The sequence below is a fragment of the Rhinolophus ferrumequinum genome, chromosome 20 (assembly GCF_004115265.2).
Source record: "Rhinolophus ferrumequinum isolate MPI-CBG mRhiFer1 chromosome 20, mRhiFer1_v1.p, whole genome shotgun sequence".
In the NCBI taxonomy this organism is placed as follows: domain Eukaryota; kingdom Metazoa; phylum Chordata; class Mammalia; order Chiroptera; family Rhinolophidae; genus Rhinolophus; species Rhinolophus ferrumequinum.
Genome location: NC_046303.1, coordinates 43,443,015 through 43,454,916, shown reverse-complemented (window position 1 = coordinate 43,454,916; position 11,902 = coordinate 43,443,015). Strand labels below are relative to the sequence as shown.

General features: G+C 33.5%; 1 protein-coding gene across 1 annotated transcript in view; it reads right to left on the bottom strand.

Moving 5' to 3' along the window:
- Positions 1-11,902, bottom strand: part of SEMA3C (semaphorin 3C) — a 184,608-nt gene that overhangs the window by 24,009 nt on the left and 148,697 nt on the right. Inside the window, exons 13-14 of the mRNA XM_033088922.1 lie at positions 5,254-5,342; positions 2,190-2,231 (exon numbers count right to left, since the gene is read on the bottom strand). Coding sequence (XP_032944813.1) covers positions 2,190-2,231; positions 5,254-5,342 — 131 coding nt within the window. The remainder of the gene's footprint in view (positions 1-2,189; positions 2,232-5,253; positions 5,343-11,902) is intronic.

Below are 11,902 nucleotides of genomic sequence, written 5' to 3'. Positions count from 1 at the left end.
TTGGGAAAACTGGACAATAGAGCCCCTATCCTACAGTTTTTTTAAAGAATTAAATAAATGTAAGCACTAACTCCACGTAAAATGCTTAGAATAGTTTCTGGCTCCTCAGTGCTCAATGAATGTTGAATATCAGTGGTAGTAAACTATCAATTAGCTATCCATTTATAATTTTTTCAGTTCTAATTAATCTCACTCTAATCCAATGGAAAATTATTTTATAAGATCAATTAGTTTTTCAGAAATTGGGCTGAAAAATACTGATCCCCAGTTGAGACATTCAAACTATAAGAAAACAACTGCATGTTTTGACAATAATCATTTCTCTAGAAACTTTTGAAATATGTGTTTATTGAGTATATTAATAAATAATATAGTGAATGCATCAGCTTCATTAAAACATTTTTAAAATGGTTTATTTGAGGAAAGGACATAGCTGGTTTCATTTTAGAAATTATCTTTTTTATTAATCCAATTATTTTCTGCTATGCAGAATGCAAGAATAAATTAGAGAATAAAGGAGCATAAAATGGACAGTAAAATAGTTTGAACAGTAGGGAAAGTACTAAATTCATGGTATTTAAGTCTATATAAAATATCATTGGCCATTTGTAGTTCTTTCACTCTGTAAAAATAATAGTGTTCAGTTGTGCAAATGAATACCTAAAAAATCAATTACCCTGCCTTCGACCTAACTAATTTAATGAAACATTTTTAATTATCTACAATATAAGATGTTGAGGACAATTTAATGCTTAGTTTTTCCTGTGTGTATGTGTGTGTTGTATATCGTAATTTTATGGAATGGATTGTGAACTACAAGTACACAAGCTGAATTACAAATTGAAACCTGTAATTGTATACTCAACTACTATGCCACACAAATGGCTTTGTGTCCATTTTGAATTTCGCTCTCATATTTTCTCTTTCCATTAAACTACTGTAAACAAAGGGCTTCCCTGCTGACTTCAAAGGCAATTCTGACTTGGGATCAGCTCCCTAGGACACTGGGGAAAATGACAAATGGCTTCTTGTTACTTGGGAAAATGTTTGTTATGCACCATACAAACATTTTTACAGATGAGATCTTTAGCTCCGTTGTAGCCTATTTATTTTTCTTCATAAAATTTAGTCAAGTGAAAAAGAGTACAAGACTGACTGTGAAATACTTCTTCATCTGTAACATACCAAATATGGTGAAGAACACTAAAGTCATGTCATCAGTTGTGCTAACACATAAATCCTTTTATTCTCTATTCCAAGAAAAATAAGTCTCAGGCTCCTACAAATAACAATTACCAAAGATCCACTTTATTTTCGGCGATTTATATGAATTAAGTTGTTTGTGAGAACAGCATTACCTTGCAGAGGCAGAAACTTAGCTCAGAGAAGTTACATGAGTTGCTGGCAATTTACGGTCCAGTTGGGATTTACATGCTTGTGGCTCTTCCTCTGAAGCCTACTCCGTTTTTGACTACACTACTTTGGCCCTTACAGATGTTTTGGGAACACTTTGGGGGTGGGAGAGGTGCATGTTTTGCACATGTAGAGATCAGAACTGGGCTTTTCCTCTCTGTGATCACTGCTTATTTGCATGTGAAGGCACAAATTAGAAGATTAAACATTTCTGATATTCAGAGTCTAATATTTCTTACCCAAATCTCAAAACTTGATATGGCTTAGATTTGAGACATTCAGATTTTTTTAATGACATGTAGAACCCTAAAAAATAGCATTTCCTTTGAAATAAGCATAAACGAACGCATTTCGCAACTCAAACATGTGACTGCAGCAGGAGCTCAAAAAGGATAGATTAGTCATTCCAAGCCCCTGAGAGTGTTTGTGATGGGATAGTAGCTCAAACATGCTAAACTCTTCCTTCAGAAAGATTATTTTCATTTTGGTTCGCTTTATATGCTGTAATATTTGAGAATATAGGACATACAAAATGTTGGAGTATCTTGCTGCATATATGCATGTTCTCTTCTGACACTTTTATATAAAAATAAACCTATTTTGTCTCCACTGATAACTAGCAAATTCTACATCAGAATTGAAGGTGATTTTGTGGTATACTGTAAACACTATACATTATTTTGCTAATCAAGTTAATTTTTCAGACATTATAAAATATTTTTTCATAGTAGTAAAATTTTTACATGCAAAGAAAATAAAAATGGGGTTGATTTTACCTTTTTGGATGAAATTTTCATTGTTGTTATAGGAGCATGATTCTGAAAAGTTAGAAAAACATAATGTTAGTTGCAGTCGCTCAATGGATTTTTGCATTCAGAAATTCTTTTCCTTTCTGTTAAAATTCAAGAAATCATCATTCTCTCTATGTGCACATATACTTGCAAAGTCTAAAATACTTGTCTATAAAGTGTATTTCCTCCGTTGGGAATACAGATGGATTTGTGACTCAGATATATGCCTAAACTTAAAGAATTAGCTACAACATATCTATCAATATAGTTAGAAAAAATGAAAAGTTGAGTGCTCGCTTCAGCAGCATATACTAAAAAAATGAAAAGTTGAGAGAATTGGAAAAAAGTATAGTTTAGAATATTGAATCCAATGAATAACTCAGGATTGAATCTGGGTAGTTGGGGAAGGCAGGGGATGGGGACTGTGGAATGATATCCAATTTTATTCGAAAACACAGCACTTGGCCTAAGACACTATTGTTCACCTGCCAAATGTTGCTTTGGAAAGATGTATTAGCCTGATCCACACTTATTAATTCTTTTCATTGCAAACAAAGTAATATTGTTAGGGGTTCTCTTTTGATAAATGTGAATCAATAAAAGAACTTAAGTATTTTTTGAAATAGTAATCCTTTTTGAAATTCACTCCATACATAACTTACTTCTTGAACATTGTTACTTTTAAAGATTAAAAATTAGACTTGTGATAACCTAATAAAGATCTGTGAGATTTTATTTGAATAACTCAAGTGGTAGCAACCTCTCCAAATCAACTGTGCCCACAATTATTTCTCTTTCTAGAGTGGTCAGTTTTTACATTTAAAAGAGAAAATGGTGATATCTCTAAACACTCTACTGCAACAAGTTTTGATCATTGCTTAGAAATACACACACGTACAAAACAGTATTGCAACGTATATTCACTTAGGCAGCTTCTAATAGTTGTACCTCCAACTCAAGTTAAGTTTAGGGAAGCAGGACATATTTTCAGAAAATATTCTGGACAGAGGATTAAAAGAAGAGATCGTGGTTCTGCACACCATAAAAACAAAGTGTCTGGTTTTTAAAAGTTACATTGAGTTTTCTGCAGTATATCAGTGTGACAGTTAACTACGGGATTCCTTCAATTTAAATGCATCATTTCCTCACGTGCTCATCACACTAATATCATACACACCCAATTATTTTTACCTCACCACAGAAAATGTGACACAAACACCAAGTTGAAGACAGTGACCGTATTTGGTCAGTGTCTCTCTGTTTAGCCACATCAATCACGGGCACACGCATCCATAAGAAAGCTCAAACTTTTAGTCTCTTTCTTTTGGACTGATGTCCCCCACATGCATTTTGACTGACTCTATTTTCCCCTGAGAGCGTATTCTTCGTGATGATAATACCAGAATAACTCATATAACAGACCATAAGTAGTTAGCACACAATCAGACTAAGTCACATTTCTTTAAGACCTTTTCATGATAAATATGTTCAGTTTGTGTCAAACTCACTTAATTAACATTTCCCGATTACCAAAAAACTATTTCAGAAATAAAAATGAGGTGCTGCAATAGGATACTTTTGCTATCTTCAAGAGAAGTCGAGAATAAGGTATTTTGGTAAGCCAAGTTGTCCCTACTGAATTGAATGAGAAAAAATATATTTTATATATAATGAGATTCTGGTCAATTTAGTGGAACAATCAATTTCTTTACAAAGCAAGGCATAGCAAAGGCACTTGAATACCTAGTTAACATTTTATGAGCACAATTTTAAGGAACTAATCACAAAAAGTTTATGACAAAATGAGTCTAGCTTTAAAAAACATAAATTTAACAATATTAGGAATTTTGCCAGAGTTCCTCAGATTTTATTTGGTTTGATTCTGTTTTTATTAAAAAATATTTCTTTACATTCAAAATTTATTAGCATAATCTAACAGCATTGCATCCTGATCACTTATATGCTTATAAATTCAATATTTTTGGTGAGTATGGGAAAGTATATTAATAAGTCAATATCTTCTGAGTTCACTAAACTAAGCAAAGCAACTTACTGGACTAGAAATTGTCTGCTCCTGAGTTCTGAACTGCTACTTTTACTCAGTTATAGGCTGACTCTGGTCTTTTGGTGTCTCTGGGCCAATGTTTCTTAACTGGTCTAATTGGAAGTAGTAGTGTGCTGTAGGATTGATTCCATGTCAAAGTTTAGTTTTAATCCTAACAGCTACTCCGTGCTTTACCCATCTTTCCAAATGAGGATAAGAGGGACCATTTGAATGACAATGACCTTCACCTTGAGGGGAAAAGGAGGTGCAAGACACCTCAGGTGTGCCTTTCAGGCTCACACATTCATAAAGAATAGGTTCTCTGCCCCAAGCAGGTAAGATCTCACAGGGCTGAACTTCCCTCTGTGGGCCTCTTTTTGTTGTGTTTTGTTTTCCTTTTTCCTTTTCTTCCTTTTTAATGCCATAGTCAAGGACAGAGAGAATAAGACAATGCAATTTGAAGTTCAGATAGAACATGAAGTTTGGAGTGATAAAGAGACAATATTTATTTTATTTAATTACAGTGACACTTGAAATGATAGCAATAAAACAAGAGAAAACAAAGCAGTTTTTCTTGAAACTCCTGGCTAAAAAAATACGAGTGAGTTTATCTAACAATCAATAATGTGAAAGTATTTGGGCTTCAGTGGCTTGTAAAGCCAATGATGAATGCCCTCTCATGGCTAGTCTTCTAGACCTTGACCACAAGAACTCATTTGTTAAAAATAATGATGACCAAAATTCTTAACGTTGTGACGATAGCTGGAAAAAAAAACAAATAAAAAAAACTCATCCTTTTATGTTAAGATAGCTTGAAAGGCATAAAAATACTTCAGAAAAATGTTTGCTCTATAGTTCTCATTTCATCTGGTGTTTCCTACTCTCCAAAATTTATAACATGCATTTATTTGCTCTTTTATCAAATATTTTGTTTCCTCCAAAGTGTCTGTAAGATTAAAGAATTCCATTCATCATGTAAGTTCTGAGACTAATGGATGTTCAAACCTTAAAAACTTCCAGCTCCTCCAGAATGAGCTCCCCACTGGCAGAGCTGTTTGTAGGAAGAACGACCACCTTCTGCACGGTCCCCCGATCTAGGGCAGAGAAACAAACGATGAGATGTTACAATACATTTTTTAAAGGAAAGAAAGACACTTACACATAAGATTACTGGCTTAGAATTTAAGATATCATTTGTGTAATTAGTCATTGAAAAGATACTGCATATATTTAGTTATTACTAATTTCGATACACTGATTTTTAACCAAATCTCATGTTTAGATTGAGATTATGTATAATTCAAAAGGCACTAATATGAACATCTTGTATTTTGCATATATTTTGTGTAGTCATGACAATTAGAGAAAAAAGGAATAGCTAAGTGTCTTATGAAGTCAGAAGTTCTGTTTCTGAACCAAGTATGTATTCCTAAAATACTAATATATAACTTTAAATTTGGCAATTAAGAATATTACTTACTTCTCCAAACCAAACTTTTAAAGACACTGTTGTAGTTTTGTTAACATTGACACATAATGATTTAATTATCTCAGAAAAAAAGATTACTAAGAACAAATTTTTATAATAATTTCATTATAAATAACTAGTACTAGAAACTGACATTGAGCTTTAACGGTGAGAGAGTTTAGACATGATAAAATGTTTCACTTACTACTCAAAATAATTTCAAAGCAGAAATATAACTGGTTTTATTTCAGATGTGGACATTTAGTCACAGAATAAGTCTATCGTTTTCATTATTCTTTTTTACCAATTGGGAATGTTCCTTTGGACAGTCTTAAAATGTAGGGGAAAATTTGAAATTAGATGGGCCAAATATAAAAGCAAATAAATAATTTACTCATATTTTACGATTAGAGATTGCCCAAAACAAAGATGCCAAGTAAATGTAACACATAGAGAAAACGTTATTTATTTTAGATTTTGAATTAATAGTTTCTTAGCTTATATAAATGTTTTCTAAACATATAATTTGCACTCTATGAACCACATGTTTAAAAGAAATCAGTTAAGATTTAGTAATTCGAGTTTAAAGCAAATTTGTAAGTAATTTGATTAAGTAACAACACATTTCCTGCCCAAACTATATTTCTAATAAAATAATTAATGAACTGCACCATGAATATCAAGTCATTACTTTTTTAATGTATGATCATGAAACTGTGAATTTATAATTTGGAAAGGGAAATTATCACAGATACTGAAACATTTCTTAGTTCTGTTGAGAAATGTTAATAAGAAGAGTTAACTTGAACTGAGTTGTACACGACTTTACAACTAGGAATCATTAGTGTGAACACCACAGATCTCAAACCTCACATCTCAAATTGTCCTCTTTTCCACAGGCAAGAGTTACTCTGACATAAAATATTCCATTTCATGTTTACAGTTTCTACTTATGAGCCTAATTGAAAGACTCAAAATAATTCTTAATAATAAAAAAAAATACCTCTACTTTAAAAGGTTACCAACTAAAAAATTAAAACCTACCAAGTAATAATAAAAATGTTTATATACAGAAGAACAAGACTTAAAGAGATTTTGCCAGAACGATCCCTGAATCTCGTAAGGATACAAAATATGAGCACCTGATCTTAGAAGTTTCAAACTATACTCTGTAACTTAAAATTCATTTCTTAAGCCATGTTCAAAAATAAGTAACAATCTAAAAGTTTGGATTTTTCTTAGAAATTTCTGTTTCACTGACCAGCTTCCTCAGAATCAGCCCTGGCAACAATTTGAACTATTTTCTTGGAAAATAAGAAATGCAGTATAAATTGGAAGTGAAAAAACATTTGGTGTTGCGGTGCAGAAACGTGTCACAGTTGAAAATTGATGAACGTGGTTGAAGGAGTTTCCCAATTTCTATTAACAGTTCATCACAAAGAGCACAGGAAACATCTAGGGAAATAAGATATAGCAAAAAACGTAAAATGAAATCCTTGAAATTATAATAGCTAGGGCAGGATTTATGTGTGTGTGTGTCCGTGTGTGTGTGTGTGTGTGTGTGTGTGTGTGTGTGTGATGGACAAGGTTGTAAAACCATCTTTGTTTTAGGTCATGTTATCATAAAGGTCATACTTTTTTCCTTTTTTTTTTAAGAAGTCACAACAGACTTTTATGGTTTCCTGCTGATCCTGTAAAGAAGGATCACTGCCATTCTACATGACAGCTTGTAGAGACTTTCTTGAGTAGAGACTGAGCAGAAACTGTGTTTAACCATAATCCCAAATAAAACAGCATGAAAAGGAATCTTGATTACAGGGGTTCCCAAAGAAAAAAAGAAACTATAGGCTTTGAAAAGAATTAAGTATCGTCAAAAATGAGACAATTGTCTCCTTTGTTACCTCATGTCTTTACTTACTACAAGAGCAACATTTTTTGTAAATCATTTCTTCCAAAAGAACCCACAACAAAAATACTTTATGCATGCCATTTATAATATATTACATAAAGAGCAGCTATAAAAATTGGCTAATAAAAAGATATTGCAAAACGTGCTTTTGACTCATTTGCAATAAAATGCAAAACTTGTTTTTGACTCATTTGCAATAAAAGCTAGAACACCCCTTTTTATTGCCTGTCTTTCAGTATTAGTTATTGTTTTGCTGGTAATGATGAGTAAATTTAAGACCATTAAAGGGAAAACATATTTTTCCACCAAGTAAAACTGAACGTTAACTTATTTGAAACTGTTGTAAAAATATAAGTAAATTTAAGTACTGGTAACATTTCTACCTGAAAATCAAGTTTAAACAAAATCATAGAAATGCAAGATCCCCATAAAGAAACAAATATTTATGGAAGTCTATTGCGGGTTGGCTCTATGAAAAACCGTACTATTTAAGTCTGAATTTCAAGAAAATAAATATCCATTTTAATTCCTTTACTTTTCCACACTTTGACTTGTATTGGTACTTTATGAGATAGCATTTGTACAGAGCTATTCATTACACTGGTTTGATTTTCATCAATGTATCACAAATAAACATATTTGTACTTACTAGAATTCCACATGTTCAAGTTTTTTATATGCATAAATTAGAATAGTCATTCAAATTTGTGGATTCAAATATGCATGGAACGACTTCAAATTCCTGTGATAATGTTAATCAACCCTATTAACAATGGTTAATTCAAGTTTTATGAAACATTGAACTTATGTTTGGGAGGCCCTCTTTAAGCAAAAAAAAAAAAAACAAATAAATTGTTTAGCTCTTTCCCAAACAAGTACAGATGAGGGAACTCTAAAGCTTATGGTAAGATCACTTTTGACAATTAGCCTAATCTTCTAAAGAAATAAAAGTTTCTATAAAAATGGACAATGATACAGTCTTTAAATTGGAGAATCTCTAATTATCCAATATCTATTGGTATAATATCTTCTCACTACAATTTTATCATTAAGGATCACTCTTTCACAAGTCAGCAAAAAGTTGGAAAATTTCTTCTTCAGTTGACTATAAACAGATCTCCCTCTTTGTTTCATTTTTTCATTGGCCTGTCTTCTACAGCTATCAAGAATATTCTCAACGTCTTTTTCACATTCCTCCAAGTTTATCATTATACCCTCCATACTCTTTGTTTTAAGCATGAGCAGACCCTTCCGATATACCTTGTTCAAATTCAAAACCAAACTATTTTGCCTGCCTTTCTCTGGACACCTGCAGTCTGGCATTATCTCCTTGAAAATGCGGTGTTCATAATTAATTATAGATGTTGTGTCACAATGCCAGACCTCACTGAGACTGAAATACCTAAAAAGACACAGTAATAGTTCTAGTAGATACTCAACAACTTAGGTGACTGCACAGGATCTCTAGGATTTGAGCCTCAAAAACAAATATCTCAACTCTAGTGCACACCGTTTACAAGGTTCCACTCTGGATGTCCGTATATTTCTGCTCCTGTTACCCACTGCCTGATTCTCACAATCTCTAGATCAGATTCTCAAGAGACAGATTGAATTTGGTCGAATTCAATCACGACTAAAGCACATTATAAAGCAGTACTAAGTAGACAGTTCAGCTGTCAACTGCTTATGTCATTTCAACCAGCTGTGGCACTGGCAAAGAGACCACATATATGGAATCGCCCATGGCTCCTTCAGCAGGTCTGTATTAATGGGGTAGTTTCTCTCAAAATGCAGTACTGGCAGACATCTGTAGCTTTCTTTTCGGTACGGATTCACAAATCCTTCAGTTCCGTATATAGCAAATACTTCTGAGGTGTCCTTGGGCTGTATCATTCACTACTAAGTAAGTAAGTAGATTTGGAATGTCTTCCATCCATTTTTATTCATTGATTCAACAAGAAATAATTGAGCAGCTTCAGTGTGTTAGGCACTATATCCAGTGTGGGTGCAGAGGTAAGTGGCATAACACTCAAGAATTTATGGTTCACAGTGTAGAATTTATGGTTTTTTGAGTAGCACATATGATCCCATTAAAATGTTAGTCATTGAAAAATATGCATTTTAGAATGTCCATAAAACTTCCAATTACTTATGTCTCCATAAAGCCATCTCTGTATCCTTCAGTTTGAAAATGATAACATCATTATCAAATGTTTTCCTTCTGGGGTTAGTGAGAATGGCATTCCTTGAATGTACTCATAACATAAATCCTTTTTATTGTTCTATAGAATTGGGATATTGCTTTCATTTCCTTGGGGAAAGCACCATGCCTACAATATAGTCACAGTGAAGCAGACTATTTTCCTTTGATCCTCAAGCCTCAGTTTGTTTGTGTGTACAATGTAAATAATAATTAGACCTTCTGTGATGGGTATCTGTTAACCAAGGTCTACGCAGAATCACTTCCCCTTCTTTTGATAACAACACCCTGAGACATCATTTGGAAACAACACCTGTTTCATTTTCAGTCTACATGGTTAAAGAATAGTGTAACTCTCTTCCAGCTCCGGAGAGGCGTACATAACAGGCTGGTGCAAAAGGGCATTCCTTTGCCCTGTGATTCATGCAGGAGTAAGCATAGAAACAAGTCAGGGCCCAGCCCTTCCTGAGAATTAGGTAGGTGGAAACCTCTTTCTGAGATGAGGCCTGTTCAAGACTTGTAAATCTGGAGGTGTTGGCGCCATCCTCGCTACCACATGCTGAGGACTTACATTGTGAGTTCATTCAACAAATGCCATTCTTACTGCCCCCAGAAGGAAGGCATTTGATACCTATATTATCATCTTCAAACTAAAGAATACAGAGATGGCTTTATGTAGACATAAGTAATTGGAAGATTTACAGACATTCTAAAATGCATCTTTCAACGACTAGCACTTTAATGGAAACACATATAAATTCCTGATAACATCATCTTAGCACAAATTCAGGTACATCTCAGGCTGCCTCTTTCATTTCCCTGTTGAACATACACACACAACACACACAAAAACATTTTTTAAACTAATTTGAGTAAGGTGTGTGGTCACTGTCAGTTGAAAGAATTCTGACTAACAAAAACTACATGAAAAATACATGGAAATTGCTTAGCATAATGTACGGTACACAGCATATCCTCAATAAGTGCAAATTGTTTTCTAGTTGTAGCTCAACTAAACTTTTGACGTTATTGGAAGCACCATTTTTTTTTTCCTAAACCCCAATTTTCTCATCGATGAAATATGGATAATAGGCATACCTTGAATACAGTAAAGTATTGTTATGTGAATCAAGCAAGATGAATCTTATAAGTAATTTGTGTCACGTAAACCTATACAAAAAGATAATGTAGTAGATTCACCAATCCACATAAGTGATTTTAATTATCTTTTGTTGCATTGAATTTTTAAAGAAAATTCCCCAGGAAAGTTCTTTTCTGCTTTATATATTTTATGGCATCTAAGATTTTTTTTCTTTCTAATATAAGGAGCATAGCAGTATTATCCTTAAACCTTTCCACTGTTTCCAGACAGGAGAACAGCTTCTATTTCTAGCACAGAAAGTGTTGGCTCTCTCAAACAAGTGATCAAACATAGGTCAGTACCCAGCGGGTCATTCCAATAGTCATTTGTGTATCTAATCTGCTGAGTCTCATTTAAACTACAGTCCTCAGCGGGTTTCCCTAGAAATTGCTGTGCCAACTGTCTGCTTGCCACTAGGCTTCTGGTTACCTAAGGATTTGGTGTGAACACTGCCTCCTTAATCAGATATAGTCAGTCCCTTTTAACTGGTTGCTAATGTGTAAAAATATTCTAGTCGGGGCCAGCTTCATGGGTGTAAGATCTGTTTAGTCAGACAAGTTCCTATGGTCAGAAGGGCCCATGCTTGGTTCAATGCTCTGCTGTCAGCTCCTTGAAATTCTTAATAATTTTAAACACGGGACCCTGAATTTTTATTTTACACTGGGCCCTGCAAATTATGTAGCCAGTTCTAAGTGTTGGTTTTAATAGCCATTTGTACCAGCTAAGGAGTGGCCTTATTCAATTTAGTAAAGATAGACATACAAATCTCAAAGTCATATATTCAACTCTTTCCTCCTTTATCTGTATCTTCGCCATAGTGTCCCTAGATGTTAACCTAAGCAGCCCTGTGCATGACTTCAGAGGCAAATTATTGTAGGAAAATCAGCTCTAGTATTTATCAATTCTAATTAGTATCAAAAAGATAAAATAATTATA